This window comes from Papilio machaon, chromosome 1, assembly GCF_912999745.1.
Source record: "Papilio machaon chromosome 1, ilPapMach1.1, whole genome shotgun sequence".
NCBI classification, from domain to species: Eukaryota; Metazoa; Arthropoda; class Insecta; order Lepidoptera; family Papilionidae; genus Papilio; species Papilio machaon.
In genome coordinates this window covers 7,001,509-7,022,306 of record NC_059986.1, presented here as the reverse complement: position 1 = coordinate 7,022,306, position 20,798 = coordinate 7,001,509, and the positions used below count along the sequence as shown (strand labels likewise).

The window sequence follows — 20,798 nt, the reverse complement described above, 5'->3', positions numbered from 1 at the left end:
GTGGCAATTTTAAAGATCGAGTAAAAGAAGCACCAATCATATTCCGTCAGGAAAAATTGCTTCTTAAATATTTTAGCTTTATAAATTCACTTGTTGGAACTGCTAATTCGAAACAGAACTTATCTCTAGGTTGTTATATAATTGAAATATAATTTCAAGTATATTTGAATCGCTGAAGCGTATCCGGATCGAAGCTGGTACAATCGTCACGTATTTAAAGTATTACGTGCCAGGCACGATACATTTTTTTATATTCTATTTTCTAAGGAAATCATGAACAAACAGTTCATCCATTGTAACGGAAGTCTTAAACGTGCTTTATTTCATAAATAATTTAGGTTTTTAATAAAAAATAAATATACAGAAAAAAATGAAGGAAGTTTGGAATTAAAAAAACAATTATTGGTAATTATAAAAATAAATAACTATAAATAGTCTTGCCACAAATTATCTATTATATTGTAATTTAAATTTAAACAAACTAGTATAAAATATAAAAATAATCACCGACATCAACGCTCTATGTAAAGAACTAAAAAGTTTAGTCTTCGGTCAATCGAAAAGATGTCTTAATATAAAAAAAGAATGTTATTACTCGATGAAAGTACTTTAAGTTTTTAGTACAATAAATTGTGCTTACACAATAGTAGAGAACTTTACCGTTGGTTTCTGAGACCAAATCTCTGTACAAAATATAGTCATTTCTGTTATTATATTTGAAAAAACGGTAATAATAATAAATATTTTTTATACGGGGATTTCGGTCTCAGAAACCTATGGTTCCAGGATCAAATATAACCCCATATACTTCATGATTGTTTTCAGTTGTAAAATCCGTTTTTATACATTAAAAAAACAACGATCAATATGTATTGGCGAACGTAAAAACATATTTACGTGGCTTTATATTGACACTAGTTATCAGTGGACGATGAGGGCTGGGAATATTTGTGTTCAGTTGTAATCAGTCAATAATGTACCGTCTCGCGCAACTGATCGAGTAAACTGATTGTAGAGCAAACAATTTGCTGTACGACTGCGGTACTAACTTACCAATTATATGTGGCTCTATCATTATCACTACATTATAAGACACACCGCCGTGTCTGTCTGTCCGGCGAATAGTACAACTATATAATATAGTCGAATTCAATGGAAATAGGAAATACAAATTATAGGAAATAAATAATAATTTCCATCGAATTGGACTATAGTCATATTCCAATGCAGACTTTGGAGGATCTGTAAAAAAAAATATACACCTACAGTCGGCTTTTCCAACCTCTCTAATTAAAAATAACATAAAATGTTTTTCTGTACATGTTTCAACAGACAATATTACGGATTTTCTAAGGACTTTTCTAAAGGTTCTAATGAGACAATCCTATTACTGAAGGCAGCTAGTTAACAGTAAAAACACTACAAATCATACTTGTAGAAAAGTAAGTAAACCGTGGGCATAGTACGAATATTTGCGACAAGCGCCTTCGTATCGATATTTTTGGTGTACTCTACGCCTGATAGGGGCGCGACACAAATATTAATACAAATTTTGTCGGTAATGATATGATGGCGATTCACAAATATACGTACTAGGCTCACTGTTAACTGAAAGAAGCCGGAGTGGATATTTTCTCTTAACATTCACATAACAAACAATGACAATTTTGTAGCAATATGGCCACTCCCATCCCATACAGTATGTTACATTGTAAAATTATTTCATTTAAATGTTTTGAGTCAACAGTTCTAGTTCTTTCCCCATATTTCTGAAATTCTATCAAACAAACAGCACATTAAATAATAGCCGTTAATATTTAAAAATGAAAATGTATAAATGACCTTGTTGCGTATTACTTTTTAAGCTGATTGATATAAAAACGTGTTAATGAAATATTATCTCATTAGGGGTTTTAGGTAAGTTCTTAAAAACCATAAAACTGTTTTATACCCTCCCAAAGGAAAAATGAAGAACTGAAACGGTAGAAAACCATAAAGAATACAACTCCTTCTGTCTTTTATAAATGTCGAATTTAGTAGATTTATTTTATTAAATTTAACACTAAGTTTTTAAACTTTGAGTATGCTTACTACCTGATTCTTTTTTCAGAAACTCACTGACTGAAGTATTTGTTCAATTTGACCAAGTTAGAGAGAACAAGGCGTCGTTCATCATTGAGATGATAGGTACGACTCATTCTTTCTATGATGTTTGAAGATTGAATGCGAAGACAGATATGTCAGTTGAGGTGGGTCACAAAAGATGTGCGAGTTCTTCTGCCAATGTTGTTTTTTATTGCCATTCACGTGGCAAGCAAATGATAATTTTCATTAGTACATGTAAAAATCAACTTTGGGATGTTACGGAACTACCTTATAATCAAATAATTTATACACAAAGCATTACATACAAAGCATTGACATTGCACGAAATTATGTAAGTCAGGGCCATGGTTAGATATGTATACCTTAATATCTATAAAATAAAGTTGATTAGAGATTTACTGTTGATAATTTTAAAATGCTATAAATTAAAGTAAAATATTATAGCATTTGTTACAAGAGATAGATAGAATAATCGCTATCTGCACTTGATCCATTCGAACTTATTTTTTAACTACATCTGAAACGTAGTATTGATAAGCCTATCAAAGTATACCGGATATAAATTTAGGGAGCCATAGTTTACCCGTAAAATTCCACTACCAAAATTTATATCAACACAAATTGTTATCTCTATTTTTCAAAACGAGTGAGCGGGATGAAAATATCGACGCTGGAAAGCATAAACGCTGTAACCCTTGAAATCGCGAATATGTTTTTCACACGTTAATAATTTCAACCATTATTAAACGATAATGATTTTATTATAGGTTAGCACAAACTACACAACATTGCTAAATACCGCATGCTTGTAGGCGTATCAGCTCACGAGTTATCATTTTTTGGCTCTCCTGTAAAGTTCATACTTTCGGGGTTACAGCGTTTACGCTTTCCAGCGTCGATATGTTTATACAAGTGTTAAAAAACATACACACAACACTGTAAACAGTAAAAATTCATCCGCATTCGTAGCTCATATAATTGTTTATTGTAAATCTAACCATAGGCTTTTTAGATTGTGTATCGAGAGGCGCATGAAGTACAAAAGTCGATTGTCAGCTCAATTTTTCATATTTGTTATACTTAATTGCAGATTAACCGATTGCATGCCGGCGATGTGAAAAAAAATATTGTGGGAGAAAATGTTATGTTTGAAAATTATTACAAAATATGATATAGACATGGGAAGTTATGTAACTCACATTGAAGTTAACTAGCAAAGGATTTTACTATAAGAGAATATGTTTTGTGAAGAAAGAATATTAAATCGATAATTAATTAGTTAAAATTGTTATTAAATTATTCAAACTTTCGTGAGACATTATTACTAACTTATATAGAAACGGCTAAAACACTCACGTATATATGTCCGGTGTTGTCACCGACTAGTTTCGAGCCCTTCGGGGGCTCTTCATCAGGGTGAGTGGGATTGGTATTATTTCGCGGACGCGGCCCGTCGCTCACTCTGTTAAAATTGTTTGAAGAAATAAATTAAATCATTTTCTTATTATTAAAAATAATAAGGACCTATTTATTGCAAATGGAAAAACCCTTACTCGGAGATTATAATGCGTTGTATTTTTTGCAAATATTTATCGAGTTTGATTTATATAAGGTTGTACCCACTTATTCCAAGCGCGCAAATAAAACTGTAATCTAATCTTTAATATTAACCTAACAGATTTTTTTATGGGTAGTTAATGACGGAGTATTTGGGAAAATTCTCCTCCTGTGCGTCCTTTTCCTCGGCCGATTAAAGGTAGGCAACGCATCTGCAATTCCGGACGTCTACGGGCAGCGGTCGCTTCGCTGTTACTGCGAAACCAATTGGGCGTTTGTTCATTTGCCACCTAATATGTAAAGAAAGTGTAGTACAGTTTTATAGTCAACTCATATGATAGTAATGTAGCTTATTTAAAAAGGGAGTTAATTCAAATATCCTCAATAAGGAGAAGGGTAAAGAGATGATGAGATGATTGTCCCTCCCTCTCTCATCCTTTATTGAGGTAACTGGTAGTGATTCCTTAAAATGTTTTATTTTGTGATTTCATTATTGTTTTTTTTATTTATTTCAGATGTTTTGCGTCCTTGTTGCATTTATATTGCAAAATTTACTGACAAAGATTAAATTTAAGCCATCTATTGTAGTTACTTTAACCTATTTTAGTATTTAAAAAAAATTATGTACCTTGAATAATGTTTTAAATTTGGATTATTATTTCTCAGTTTTACGTTTGAACCAACAAGCTACGTCTGTTATTATGATTCAAGTAGAAAGGTATTATTTTAAGGTATACTTAGATAACGTATAACATTTTGAAAAGATGACAAAGACCTTTATCTTCAATATCGAACCAAAAACTGCCGTTTTGCAAATCAAATTCAGGCATTTGCTCAACAAACATAATTTTTTAATGTAAAATGTGACGTCAGAAATTCAAATTTACATGAAAATTGAGTCAAATTGATTATATTTGCTATGTACATCGGAGTGTTATCCGTAACTTATATTTCGTCAAATTGTTATATTTTTAATACAAATACAGATTATATCACGGTTTTTCGCTCAGTTGTCAAGCACGTAAATAATTGGCAATTAAATTGCGATTTACACTTTTACACTCGTTTGAAACGTAATTACAATCGAACACTTATTTGTACTAGTACACTTACACGCCACGAGGCCATAGCATACAGCAGTAAATTACAACTATTTATTAGAATTACATAAAATTACAAAGATTTACGAATCTGAATCTAATGAATGAAGATCACAAAAGTCCAAACCTAACATTTAATAGACAATTTTTACATTTTATCAGTATTGATCTTGTCTATTGACAGATGACTAGTTTACGTTTTTCGCGGGAACGTTTGTATGTCCGTTTCTCAATACCATTCATTTCTCAATACCATTCAAATCTATATACATAAAAGAAAGTCGTGTTAGTTACACTATTTATAACTCAAGATCGGTCGAACTGATTGAGATGAAAATTGATGAGGAGGTAGCTTAGAACTAGGAGACGGACATAGGAACTGTTTTTTTTATCTTGTGTGCATTTTTTTTATTCCGCGCGGACGGAGTCGCGGGTAAAAGCTAGTTTTAAATAAATTTGAAGACAAAATATAACGAAAAAGAAAGTTTCTGTGTTTACGTTTCTGTCTTTGTATGCGATACGTCACGTATCATGTTTCATTGGAATTTCTTTTCATTGACTAGTTTATAATCTCAATAGAAAACATTGGTAAGTTTTCTTTGTATTGTTAGAATGCTACACGAATAAACCCTGAACTCTATCAATAATAGTTGGTAGTAGAGTAAAGAAATCAATTAGGAAACTAAGGCCTCTACCATAAAAAGAATATTAAAACCTTAACTGTGATACTGCAGCAATCGGAATCGATAGGTGTTCAACATAGTGTAGACCAGTGATTCTCAAAGTGGTCCAATGGTCTTCGTTGGGTCTTCAAGTCCAGGACCGAGACCCAGCACGGGATTGTACGATTGTAGGAAGTACAGTTGGGAATTGACAATTGAAGAAAATGTAGAAGCAGGGATTTCTCCAAAATCTAACAAAATTTTGGAAAGGGCTATGAGAAAAAGTTTGGGAATCTCATATAAACTTAGTATAAGATATCCACTTTGCGTGCGTAAGTGGCAGTAAAAAACTTCGATTCTAAAAATCAACTAGTTATTAATTTGCTCATACAATAAGGCGACAAAGTGTACCATCGGTATGTCTGCGAGAATTATAATTGCATGTGTGCTGTACGTGCCGGGACTGACGAGTGACAAGTACTTTGGCACGAAACAAAAAACGAATAGCACAGCGCATTGTACGCGCATCGCTTATCCCACGAATTGATTATCTTATTGTCAAAACACTACACCATCAATTAATATATAGTTTTTCTTTAAACGGGATGTCGTACTATTTTAAATGACTCGCTGTTCACTCACGATCTGGTTGATACCATATCAAAGCTGTTCCTGTTATCAACAACTATGTTATTCACAATACCTCAAATCATCCATCTCACAGCAAAGTTAGCTGAATAAAATTTGTTACATCTGTGTAAAAGAAAAATGTATATGCTCAATTATTTCTATTTTTCTGTAACTTTGTATTTCAGGATTTTATACGGTAGATGTTGGAAGCCCGCGTTATTGACTCATTACGTTTACTAATAATATATTTATTATCATGAATCAATAACGTAACTGTACACTTATCTGTTTACCCTACCTAACCCTGTGAACGATCTCAATGATCACAAATGACACTTCAAACAACGCAAAGCAATGTCATCGAAATTTAAATAGGAGAATCTTTTTTAACGAGGAAATCTCAATAATAGAGAACGTAACGCCCTCAGATCAGTCCTTGGAAAAAATAGACACTTTCGCATAATAGATTTAATTTTCCAGTCGCCAGACAGCCAGTCAGCGCGTAAATGCCACCTTTTTATCAATAACGGTGTTCGAGTCGGCCTCGGATACATCAGCCGGCAGCCGGTGAAAGTCTCAGACGCACGCCGAACTTCGATCGATGAGGACGTCGGCGCGGGCGCAGTGATTCGCGATCTAATGGTGATAATGTTGTGAAGGGGAACAAACAAACAAACACGGTGCGCGTAAACAACGCGGCGTGATATCTCGACACTCAGCCGATAGTGGGTGGTGCGCACTCCTGTTCTAGCTAGATTCTAGCTCGCTCGCCACTGCCAGTCGTCGGTTACCTGTCGCCAGTTGGCACCATGCTGACGGCGAGCTCCATCGTGATGCTGTCCTCGCTGGCCCTCGCGGCACCGGATTTGCAGGCCATCACGCCTCTACCAGATGTCAACAATACGCTGCCCGCCGAACAATATTTCATTGATAAGATCTTCGATAAATATGGATATAAAGGTGTCATCACATTCGAGGTAAGTTTCAATTATATTTTATTTATATTCCTAGAGAAAAATATCAACTAAGTACAAATTATTCTTAGTTAACAAAAAAATTTAAGAATAAAATTTAAATAGATGAAATTAAGTAGTTTTCTGTTTTTCGCGCCATTTCAGGCATAATGTCCGACGAAAAAGTAAAACTATTTTTCTATAACACCATTTCCGTTTTGCTGAACAGAAGTTCATCGAACTTAATCGTCTCTAAGCAAAGTGTATTTTAATCGAACACTTATCGGCATCAAAAAATATATTTTCTTATCTCTATTTGGTTAAAGCTGCCGATATAAAATTTAGAGCTAAGTTATAGAAATTAATAAATCGATGTGTGTTAATTTGATTACATTTTCATACGTCGAGCGATTGACCATTGTCCGTTTCATTCAATCCTTGATTTGTTTTTAAAAATGCATTCACGATAGCGTGTTAGGACACCGCGCAGAATGCCGCATTACTAACTGGCAGCCGTGTCAAATATTTTAAAACAATACAAAGCAATTCGACATGTATATCGGTAGAGTTATATTTAAAATTGTATACGGTCGTCTAAGCGCAGATTGCGGAAAAGGAAGTCGCAAATTTAATTCTCGACAGCGGACATAGCGACTTTATAAGAACGACCAGCGTTTGCTATGAAGTTTGTTTAGAGAACTAGCCTACACTATCTGTTACTTTGTCTATTTTTTGAAAATTATTAGTGTTTATTGCATTTTCACTTTTTTAAGACCAATTTTTTGAGCGAAGCTATACGTTAATAGTTCATTGCGTCAGATTATTTTAAATGAATAGGTATTTAAAGTGAACGAAGTGAATATCATCTCAAATAAAAGCCGCCCTCGAACTTCCATAACATCAAAGAAGAAGCGGTTTATCGGACTTAAATAATTCAGATGTCATTAAGGAATCTTCAAGCGAACAATTTGCATTCTTTGGTATATAGTTGACTGAAAATGCTACAAATGTTTTTCTACTATATATTTAAGTTATTTTGACACATGACAACAACGTGTAATTATTTTGTCTTAAAAATTCTATAAAATACGACTAAATCGTGTCGCGAGGCAGAAGTGCGATAGATTTCAAATGAATCGAAACAATCGATGATTACTAATGTTTACCTATATTTAAGTTTACTCTCCGTAATATAATTACTATTGTCGTAGCTAAATTAGAATAGTTTTTACATGAGTCGATTATTAGGACTACATTTTTATTGACAGATGTGTCAAGTCACTATAACATGAAATAAAATATTTGTTTCGGGGCGTTACTTTAACTTAATTATATACTTAATTAATTTTCATCTGTTATCTATAATTAATGTTATATTTATTGGCTAATGATGAATATCAATAATTAATTATCATTAGGCGAGTCGCGAACTCGCTTAACTCTTTTTTTTGGACAAATATAATAGAAGACGCGACACAAAATTTGTTAATTTTAAAATATTTTACTACTCATATTATTCTTATTATCTAATGCAAAAGAGTAATATATTTCTAAGCGTCTATTTCCTCTTATCCACATTTTTATTTTGTTGAATATTTTCTAGTTTTTTTGTCACTCTTAATGCTATAAGTTATAGTTATAGTTATATTAAGTTATAATAACTGTTTTTATGTTGTTTTGACTACTAACTATAATGTTAAATTGATTATCCCTTTGTCCGTATAACTTATTAATTAATTACGGTATTAAGAATAATAAAAAAAACAACTTTAAGATGGTATTCATAATTAATTATTACTAATTATTTTTGTAAGTATACTAAAATTTATGCGTAAACATAAAACTTAGATTATTAATAGGTTTTCGTAATCATATTTTGATTGGCAATTTTTTAATTGTTCTTGTCGCCGATACATGTATTTCTTGCGAACATCATGGTACTGTTTATATACGTAACAGGTGCGTTCAGGTTTACGTTTTTATTTATTTTTAAAATTTCTATTAGCTTGAAAGAAAAAAACTCTAAAATCAAGCCTAGATAATGGGCATTGTTCTGAACTGTTTGCAGTCATGGATTAGGTCTCGTAATGCCCACTTGTTAGTTTTAGCTACTGTTTACGCGTTAAGATATCGTAGTCTAGATGTAAAAATAAAGTGCCTAGCGGTTATATAAACTTTGGGTCGGATTCTGAAAGCATAGGAATTTTTATTTCTTTTGAATCGTAAAATAATGTGCGTCTTCTCACTCATCAGTTAAATTATACAATTAGTACTATATATTTCAGCCTTTTATTTTTAAGATCTGAATCTTCCCCAAAACTGCATACTCTACATGCACTAGAATAAAGAACAGAAGATTTGTAAATACAATTGTTTTGCGCTGAGATTTGAATTCCAGACCAGAACGGAAAGGCCCTAACAAGCCGCTTACAGGGACATCTGGTAATGTAAAGGATTTAAAAAGTCTTACAGTTAAATTACAACATTATATAAAATATAGAATCGGACGTATCACTTCCACCCACACTCATGAAAACTTAAAAATACACATTACAAATATTTTTGAAACGCCGTTGCCGTTGCCAGAAGCCGCGCCGCTATAACGAGACGAAAGTCATTTTCGTTAATATCAGCGACTATTCTATTCTTGTTCATTACCGCCTGGGAATTTCATGTTACGCTGTCATCCAAACTTTACAGCCGCTCGCTCGTACGAGACGACACGAATACCTCAACTTAATGTATCAACGAAACATAAAACGTTGCGGGGACAGTTATCCAGATTTTTTAAGGTCATTACTATCAAATATTTTTAAATAATTTCTTTTATTGCAATACCATAACTAAAAATGTAATGTAAGACTCGGTATTGATCACAGTTGGTAATTCTAAACATGGTCGTACAAAGTAATTCAGGGCTACAATACAACAAAGTGTTGAAGGAGTTTGTAAACATTGTCACGGTTACGTCTTATGTGTACACAAATTGTTGAGGAAAGAGAAATGTTCTGATTCATGAATGACTTATCAAGAAATGATTGACGTGATAATGTTACTGAGGAAAATTATCAATAAATTGGAATTGTATTATACCTACTCTTAGAAATTGCTACCGCTGGACTGAATTTAAATTGACTTTAGATGTTCTGAAGTATGTTCCTTAAAATACAAAATAAACATGTTTTTCGACCTCTCTTTCCTTCGTAAATGTAATTTATATTAACTACGCAATATGAGTATAAAAAAATGATAAGTATTATTCCTTCTTTAGCTTCTTTTGCATTTTATAATATTTGAGTAGGTAATCCTTATCATTACAAATACATTTATCGCTTCCGGTATTTAAAGTAGATCTGTCATTCACAGTAATAAGTAATTTAGGGATACCTAAGGTTATGGCGATGAAAATTTATTAGGTTACTCTCGCCCGCAACTCAGTCCGTGCAGAATTAAAAAAAATTTAATTAGTAGTATGTTCCAGACTATGTATGTTCTTTTACTCAAATTTCTAGGAGATTTTTGTTAATTTACTCAAATTTCTGGTACGATTCCTTGTACTATGTTTGCTAATATATGATTTACGACAGTAATCGAATGTTTATCGAGATCTCGTGATGCGTGCAATATTGTTGCGCCTAATTTTTTTCAGATAACATCTTATATATAAAATTCTCGTGACACAATGTTATCACACTCCTTTGAAACGGCTAGTAGATCTGAGAATCGGCTAATATCTGTTAAGCTATTTTAACTGCGCGTGGACGGAGTTGCGGGCGACAGCTAATTTTCTGTAATTTCCTACCAAGCAGTTATACTGCTACATGTGCTTACCAACACTAAAACATTGATAAATGTTAAAAATTAATTTAGACACCAAACACAGAGATGTATGTACTTTGAAATAATCTCCGTGGTCAAGCTGAAACGAAAAGAAATGTTTTTGATAATAATAATCCAACAAACGCACATAATAATTTGCAACAGAAACATTTAAATGATAAAGTACTTATTTGTAATCTCTATTACAAAATCGTTATTTATCTGTCGCCAAAAATATCACTAGAGAATTAGTGATAAGCTATTAATGAAAACGCAATTACTATTCGTACTTATTATGTAACAATTTATTACTAGTTTTGATTTAAAAAAATTAAGTTACTTCCTATAAAATTATTATAATAAGTAATTATTATTATTTTAAACGAAAGTCAATAGCTTGCACAAATAAACTAGGAGCTCTTATTTACAGCGCTAATTTTATAGACGCTTTCAGAAATTTAAACTTACTAGTTAATAATTTTATCACATTTTTATGATTTAATGCGTTTTATGATTTTCCGTAGACCATACTTTGTTAGCTTAGTTTGTCGGAATGGCGTCGATAACATCTTAACCATTGCGCCTAACTTATAACATTAGCAATATATTCTCTTCCAGGGTTTCGAGCATTTGCTGGACAGTCTTGGTCTCGGCGGGCGGGTGTTCACGTCGCCGCATGACCTGGCCATCCACCGCGTGAATGGCACATTTCGGCAGCTGCACGATACACAGCATCGGCACAAACGATCACCTGCAATTGGTTAGTCACCTCATATTATACTATGAAAGCTTATACGAAGACCTAAGCTCCATACGTCTTGCCTTTTCATCGGTATTTAATTTTCTGTAAGTCTGTCTACATACGTTATTACACTAAAGTGTTGCAAATTAACAATGTGAATGTCGAGTAAGAGTAGCAGTTAGTTTCCATTGCTCAAGTTACAACTGCACAAAAACATGATATTCTCTTGAAAAGAAAACAGAACCATAATGTATTTGAACATATGTTTTTGGCGCTTGAAACTTGTAACCCACGTTAACACGGACCTTCTAACAACTAAGCAATCGTACCCAAAACATTAAAATAAATAAATAAAGTAATTAAAACATACGTACCTATTTCTTGTTAAGTTTTCCAAGCAATAGAAGCTTCGTCCTTCAATAAACGTGCAACTGCTTAAGTGAAATGCGGAAATTTAAAACAAAACATTTTAGAATTGGCAACAAATATAAACAGACACGTGATTGGACACTGACTGTCCTTGTAAATGATCACCGCACTGCATATCCGCTAGCCTTTATGTTATTTAGTTACACTAACCATAGAGGAGGAACTATGGTGATTCGATACACAGCAATTAGTTTCATCAACCTTACTAACGTTATAAACGCGAATATTTAGATCTGTTCAACGGATCTGGATGAAATTTGGCGCAGATGTAGAACATAGTCTGGAAGAACACATAGGCTACTTATTAAGATTTTTTTTCGTGTCGCAGACGGAGTTGGGCGACAGTTAGTTCTCTATAATTGTATGCCTCATAAGTAAAGATTGATTGAACGTTGCTTTATTTTGTTTTCTCTTTTTAAATTGCACACAAAACGCTTACTGAAGTAGGCCTTTGGGGTAGATTTCTATCTTTATTTAGTGCTATCTCTGAATATGTTTTATACAAGTGTTTCGATGGAAACTTATATTACACATCCATTGTATCTTTGAGGTTATAAATAGGAGTAAAGCACGCTATCTTGACTAAAACTGACAGATGCGGTATATTTATTATTCGTTAGGTATATAACACCAACAAATAAGGCGTTATTCACCTTGAATGAGTACAGCTTTTTGTTTCGCTAGTGATAATAAACAAGTTAATCGTCAATATCATAATAAGAACTGAATAATAGCGACAGCTAGACAAACATAATAATCCGACACATGACGTTTTTGACGTCGTTTTTCCAAAATAAATAGCACGGTTTTTCTGTTACACGTTTCCGTATTTTTCACCAGTGGTAGGAAAGCACGTTTTGTATTTTTATAATTTATGATAGTGATATTTTGAGGGTAACGATACATAATAATTTCGTGTGGATTTAAAGCTCGTTATCGCCTTGTTACTGTAAAAATGAACGAACTGAATGCATAGAATGTTCATTAAAAAATTATGTCCGATGGCGCATGGGCAGCGACACCTTTAGTCAAATACAAACACCTAATATAAAACACAATAGTGACTAATAATAATAGAGCTTACATAATAACTTATATAACTTTTATCTCCACATCGATGAGCAAGAGAGATCTCAAATAATTTTTATTATTATACAATCGAAAGAATGGGAATCTGTTGATAAATGGGCACCTGCCTATGTCAATACAATGTTAAATATTATTTTGAAACACTTAATCCTGCGTTTTCATTCGTCATCTAGTGTTACAACACATCTTATTAATGTTAAATAATAATGTAATATTATAAAGTATTACTAAATGAGTTTTTGCCTGTTGTATACCTAATATAAATAACACTAAACATTGAATATGTTAACCATACGTTATTTATAATGGTGTGTACAACATCATTAAGTAAGTACAAATAACTCCAGCAATGTACACAATAGAAGTATTTTGACAGCTGGCTTCCGGGTAGTCGAGCAAAAACGTTCCACATTATCTCTTCACAGTATACAAATACCTGTATTTGTCGTTTCCATTGACAAAGGACTTGGCAAATTAGTTTTCCACACGTTTTTTTTTTACACGGGGTACAATCAAAATGAAAATGTTTAAGTAAAACAATATTCTAAGTATTTGTGGTGGTGTTCTTCGTGGATTCCTACTACCGATAGACATATGTGCAAAACGATGTTGTCATACCTGTCATTCTCATTAATAAAACTCAAATAAGGTACACATCTTTCAGCAGTGGAAAGGAAAATTTACTTAAAAAGTCAATTTTTTTTTTTTACCAAATAGCGGTCGATATTTCAATTTTTCTTTACACTTGCACGCGCTATTCTATCTATATATATATAAAAAAATGAATTGCTGTTCGTTAGTCTCATTAAAACTCGAGAACGGCTGAACGGATTTATCTTATCTTAGTCTTGAAATGTTCGTGGAGGTCTAGGGAAGGTTTAAAAGGCGCGAAAAAATTCATACCGCTATTAAGTTTTTTTTGATTTGCGCGGGCGGAGTCGTGGGCGACAGCTAGTATTCACTAAAAATGTCGTCGTCTTTAACGTCCATAATCGTCAGTTTTTGCTGTTTATTTAACCGCGATACTCTAGATAAAGATTATTGGCGTTACATGACTAGACCGTGTCTAACCGGTAAAACAACAAAAAAATAACGTCTTTTATTGAAAGCTAGGAAAATTCTGTTACGTACCATTTCAATACCAAGTACTAACTACCAGTGCAATCTCTCTACTTTTCCGTCTTTTTCCATAAATGTCAATAGAACACGCAATTTCTCTAATATTGTCCAACAGATTTTGCCTCCATCTTCGTCTGCGCATAATAAAAAAAACGTAAAATGTGTTAGTCGAGACTATATTCTTCTATATCGTTGCCAAATTTCAATAAGATGTGTTGTACCGTTGCGGATTTATCAAGTAAATATATGAAACAAACGTATCCCATGGGAATCATAGCCTGTGTTCTTCCAGACCGTCTACATCTATAACAAATTTCATCCAGATCTATGCTACCGTTCTAGAGATAAGGTACCTTCTAACTTCCATGCATCCATACATCGAAACATTCGCATTTATATAATGAAAGTTACTTTTTTGTCACTTTTATGAGAGAACCATTTTTCATCTTTCAATTATTAAAAGTATTAGAATGAATCATTTAATAATAAGAAATGTTTGTGTATAAGTGTTAATTTCATTAGCTTATATGGAATTAGAAGTATAAATTACGAACAACTATTTATTAACAAGGTTTAAATTTCAAATCCCTATGCGTTAGACATGGAAAGTAATTATATCGGATAGAAAGTAAATGTGGTGCAAGGTGTCTCAGAACTTAATAGAAAGCGGCATTCGTGTCATTTTAACTGCTTTCTCGTCATGACACGTGTTATGGTAAATACCAAGAATTGTTCATGGTTAAATAATTGATGTGACACGTTCTAACCCGTTCGGCATAAAAGTCAGAAAGATGACATAATGTTGTCTGAAACATGTTGACTTTTAGAGCTCAGCAAAATGTTGTCTTTTCGATAACTTTTTGTCGATGTCATTTTAAAGCAATCTCAATGATAACTAAATGATGACTTTTCGAGGACATATTTTTTTAGCCGACTTCAAAAAGAAGGAGGTTATCAATTCGACTGAATATTTTTTTTTATGTGTGTTACCGCGAATCTCCGCCCCTGGTGGTCCGATTTTGATAAAAATTATTTTAATCGAAAGGAAGTGCTTGCAGGTGGGTCCCATTTTTTTGTTTTTTTTTTTAAATAACTAGAAGACTAGTAGATTTTGAATAAGCTTCAAAATTTGTTGCGAAAATTAGGGACATTTTTGCTTTCAGCGCTTACGTAGGCTAAACTATAAGACCTACATCAAAATAATGTATGGCGAATTGTAGCTCTTTAAATGTGCTAAATAAAAGTCCGCGATAGCATATATCTATCTTTTATAGTTTTCTCACAATAACCATTTTTTTCTTTACGAAACATTAATTAAATTCATGCCCTATTTCCGACGCTATTATTCAAGTTCAGTATTAACCCTTATGTAAATAAATATGTTCATTATCAAGAGAATTTAATGTAGATTATATTTGCCGTTGAAACTATATCATTCTGTCTAATAGTTTAGGAGATATCGTAAGAATAAAATTACGCGGAAACGAAAAATGCTACATCGCGTTACAATGAATAGCACAAATTTGCTTTCTGGGCTTATTGTTAATAAAACTTTTAAAAACCAACAGCGGCCATTTTGTTTTATACGGACCTCTCACTCATCCATTAAAGAGTGATTGTTGACAAGCGTGAATTGCATCGTAATTCGTTCGGCATTGCTAAGTGTTTTTATTCAATTATTACAACATAAACGTAATATTTTTGACTTAACATACTGGTTGAAAATATAATTAATAGTATTTGTGATTCTTATTATTCAGTTAGTTATCAAGAATTTAATTGCCGAACAAATAAACTTGTAAGTATGAATATAGGTTATAAACACATTTTTTCATATTTTATAACTAATTAAATTATTTAAAATTGTTGTAAGACGATGCTCGTCGCTATTTTAATTAAATGCAGTTTAAATATTTTACTTTTTAAAATATTTCTAACTTTAAACATTTGTATACAATTTTGTTCATTTAATTCATACATAATAAAAAAAAAAACTTATCAGCATCGTCTTTGTAAAAGTGTCTGATAAAATTTAGAATGCCCTAAAATTTAATGAATATTTTCAATTTCTGATTTGATATTTTTTTTAGGATTCAACACAAGATGTATTTCGTAGTTTTTTGGGATAAAACGTCTGCAATCGTACCTGCATCATGGGTAGATTCAGAATCTCGAACTTTCAAGTGGCCGAAAACAAAAAATCCTACCTTACTAATTATTCGAGCTGATAACCCTAAAGATAATTGGATCACTTATAATTATGTTCAACTCTGCGGTCCATTTGGTAAAATTATTTATACTATACAGTAAAATATGTAGTTCGTTGATCAGGAATAATTGTGGTTATAATCTCTTCATGTATTTCTGTACTTTAACTTTCAAATATGGATATGCAAATATTTGCAGTATCTCACCCTTATATCAATAGTGAGATAATAATTAATTAAACTATCATTATTTTTTTATAACAGGCATATGACGAAGCGCGTGAATTCGAATTAGATGCCCTAAATCTGTCTACAAATGATGATGAAGGTTTTGCTGCTATTAAAACAAATAAAAAATTAGAAATGGTAGATAAAGGAAAAAGAAACTGCAATAAACATTTACGCTCTTGTGATACAGAAGATGAATCGACGCCTATACAAAAAAGTAAGGATCATTAGTTTGAATTAAATTGTAAAATTTAAAATTGCATGAAAATTGAAAAGAAAAATGAATAGTATTTGTTTTACCTTTACCTAAAATTTTTTATATAATAATTCTAATATTAATTTTATTTATTTTATAGAAACTAAAAGTAGAAAGAAGATAATATCATCGTCAAGTTCTTCTGATAATGAAGGTATGTAACAAATAAAGTTGTTCAATTATATATAACTAGCTTTTACCCGCGACTCCGTCCGCGCGTAATAAAAAATAGAAAACGGGATAAAAATTATCCTATGTCCGTTTCCTGGTTCTAAGCTACCTGCCCACCAATTTTCAGTCAAATCGATTCAGCCGTTCTTGAGTTATAAATAGTGTAACTAACACGACTTTCTTTTATATATATAGATTATTTTGTTCCTTATTAATAAAACACTTTATTTTCAGATAGCGGAATAAATAATATACCAATGCCACCTGCCACGTACGTGAACCAAAAGGATCAGCAACTACCACCAACATTTAAAACTCCTATATCATTACTTGAGCCGTAAAAGTATTTGTAATTTTAATAATAAGATTATTTATATTGGTATGTAATATCGTTACTATTCATTGTGTTATCAAATAAACAATAATTAAACCTATTTTCCATGTCAATTTTAATTTTACACTAGCCTCTTAATTTTAACACAAAAACGTTAACTTTATGATCTCTAGAAAATGTTATCTTTCTGATATCTTTTTAATGATCTCTAAAAGATGGCGCTAGATGGCTCATAAGAGAGCTTTATGTTAACTTTATGTTAACTTTATGTTGATTTTTTGGTTATCATTTCTGATATCAGATCTTGAATAATGTTAACATTAAGAGAACTTTATGCTATCTTCTTGCCGAACGGGAAATCTCTAAATATTACATAAGAAGGGCGGATATTAATTTCACATAGATTCTTTAACCTCAATAGACTTAAAAGTAATAAAATGTTGTTTTGAGTTTAGTTCGAATTAGTCATGTAAAAGTGTTTAGATTTGACAGCGTACGAAGGTAATTCATCATACACTAAAACTTTATTTTTATAACTTAGGTAACTTTCAAAACAATTGTAGTCGGCTCATACACGATTCCACCGAGGGACTGGAGCCTGTTCCGTGTTAGGGGTGTCTAAACTGTAGTCAACTACCCTGGCTACATTGACTTGATTGACTACAAACACACATCGTGAAATCTGTGAATTTCTTTACAGATATGTGTAGGTTGCATTATGAAATTTTCCTTATTATAAAATGCGAAAGATCAAAATACAGTGTTACATGACGGGGATCTAACCAGGACCTGTAGATTACAAGTCTATTGCTTAACCACTTGCACAACCGATGCTATCTCTAATAGACGAGGCCGTAAAAAGTGGACAAAACTTTGCTTATAAGTGTAAAAACGCGCGTAAGTTAACTACGATCAGTTATAATATACCGTAGTAATGCAAGCAAAACTCCAGACGGATGGTCTGTGTTGTTGTAAACCGATTATCCTATTATTGTCCCGTGGGTGAGACGGACGCTCCATTAAACATTCATCGACCCTAGAGGCCCGACCTCACACCGAATGAGCAGTCCACTTCGTACTTGTAACTCCAATCGGCCGGCCTCAACTGGATGTCACGGAATTAAAAGAAAAACGATTTCTGGCCATGAAAATATAAATAAACTTTCTACTTAAATAAAAAAAGGAATTTTGTTTCTTAACATTTCTAAGAATTTTTCGTAATCTAAGCTTTATCTAAATTGCAGCTAACCGTGAATTGTTAGCTGCCAAAACAACTCTACAAAAACATTATTGTTTTTCTCTCATTCTTTTAATATTAAAAAAAATAACAAAATGTTTTTATATAGATGTTTCTGCAGTGGAAACCAACTGTAATTACAACCAAAGCTTAAAAACAAGAAAAATTTATGCATCGTTATAATCTGTCCTTGTGATAGGATAACAATCACCATCGTCAAGTTATAATGTAAATTACTTTCAGCGGAACCGATTTTAAAGAAATCATGCCTATCGCCGAAAGAAATACTCGAAGTGTACGGGATGGAGAACGAGCCCGGAGTCATTACTATCAATCCGAAGACTTTCCTCGAAATGTGTCCCGCCCTGGTATACCAGCTCGACCAACGCTCCTGTTACAAGACTGAAGCGCCGCCGCCCAAACAAGAAAGATATTTGAGTAAGTTACTTTGTTTTGAACTTAGCCAGCAGTACTTTGGTTGTCGTCGATGGCTACGCCTCCATCTAATATGAAAAAAACAAGAACTGAAACTTTTGTTTCTTACTTTTTCACCTTCATCATAACGACACTTGTGGCATTTTTATATATACTAAAGTTTGAAGTTGTCAAATATTTAAATACGTGAGGAGGTTGGAGTTCGAGAATATTTAAATTTAAGTATTTAATTACTTTACTGAGCAGCAGATGAACTTATTTATAATATAATACCAATATTAGCGCAGTTTTGACTTTCATTGTATTAATCGTTCTATTTCTGTCTGTTTCAGCCTGGATTTACGCAAGTTTAAGCATCTTAGTGATCAGCGCAACCGGTCTTTTTGGAGTCGCAATAGTACCTTTATTAAAGTCAGCTATATTCAGTCACGTGTTACATTTTCTAATCGCGGTAGCCGTGGGAACTTTATGCGGTGATGCTTTGCTACATTTGCTGCCTCATGCTCTAAAGTCCCATGGGCCGGCCTCCGAACCTCAAGAAGAAACAGAAGTCATACTCAAATGCAGCGTCACCTTTTTGACAATACTGTTTTTCTATTCGGTTGAAGCTATCATGCAAACTCTTAACGGTGGGCACGCGCATTCGCATGATGCCCCGCAAGGAAAGACTGTCGAAGAAGTTAAGGTGGATTCTGGCAAACAGACGGAACCGATCGAGCTCGGGGCTATGATGCCTGGGTCACCTCCACCGCCGGTAGAGAGGCCCATGACGTCTACAGCCCTCATGGTGATCGTCGGCGATGGCCTGCACAACTTGACTGACGGTCTCGCGATAGGCGCCGCCTTTAGTGGAGATCCAGTGACAGGTTTCGCAACGGCCCTTGCCGTGTTTTGTCATGAACTGCCTCACGAATTAGGAGATTTCGCAGTTCTGTTGCGTTCGGGCATGAGTATTAGACGCGCTCTTTATTATAATCTTTTATCTTCGGTGTTGAGTTTTATGGGAATGGCTGCCGGGATCTGGCTAGCAGAAGACCACGAATCAGCATCGCAATGGATATATGCGGCTACAGCGGGAACGTTCTTCTATATAGCCCTTGCCGACTTAGTTCCTGAAATTAACGAAAATAATCATGGAAAAACTTTAAACTTATTGTTTGCGGTACTCGGCATACTCACGGGCGGTATAATTATGCTCTTGATTGCTCTGCACGAAGATTCCATACAGTATCTATTTAGAAGTTCGGAACAATGAACAAAATAACAAATAAAGTACATTCGTATTGTGATATTTCTATTAAGGTACCTCATGGTACGGTACTCGTGGTTGTTCAATTTGTATATTGTTAGTTAAAATATAGTTACGCTCCGAATATTATTCTATAAGTTAGGTTATGTTTTAATTTTAATTGATAATACGAAGTAAAGACACTGTGCATGGAAATCCGCGACTAACCAAATGGGATACTAGAAAACTCTAAAATTAAGTTCACCCTTTTGAATACATTATTTTATCATTGTTCCAAGCTTACTACTTCATCTAGAATCGAATAGTTATCATTACTAAGAGAAATATGAGTGAAACTTGAAGCTTACGTTGCTTTAGATGAGTGAACCTACAACTAATTGTATAATCATTAAGTATTGCAATAAGAAATTGCATAATTTATATGAAAAACACATTCCACATATTATATTATTAAATTATATTTAATAATATTAAT

At 33.1% G+C, this 20,798-nt stretch overlaps 2 protein-coding genes across 2 annotated transcripts; both read left to right on the top strand.

The window, feature by feature from the left end:
• The first annotated feature begins 6,586 nt into the window (after positions 1–6,586).
• LOC106720067 (zinc transporter ZIP10) lies at positions 6,587–20,382 on the top strand. The gene is made up of 4 exons (XM_014514647.2): positions 6,587–7,032; positions 11,446–11,587; positions 18,883–19,077; positions 19,407–20,382. The coding sequence occupies exons 1-4, from the start codon at positions 6,865–6,867 to the stop codon at positions 20,327–20,329; spliced, it is 1,428 nt and encodes a 475-aa protein (XP_014370133.2). The 5' UTR covers positions 6,587–6,864; the 3' UTR covers positions 20,330–20,382.
• LOC123721376 lies at positions 15,971–17,520 on the top strand. The gene is made up of 5 exons (XM_045679956.1): positions 15,971–16,004; positions 16,297–16,490; positions 16,678–16,858; positions 16,998–17,051; positions 17,303–17,520. The coding sequence occupies exons 2-5, from the start codon at positions 16,467–16,469 to the stop codon at positions 17,407–17,409; spliced, it is 366 nt and encodes a 121-aa protein (XP_045535912.1). The 5' UTR covers positions 15,971–16,004; positions 16,297–16,466; the 3' UTR covers positions 17,410–17,520.
• Positions 20,383–20,798: the final 416 nt, after the last annotated feature.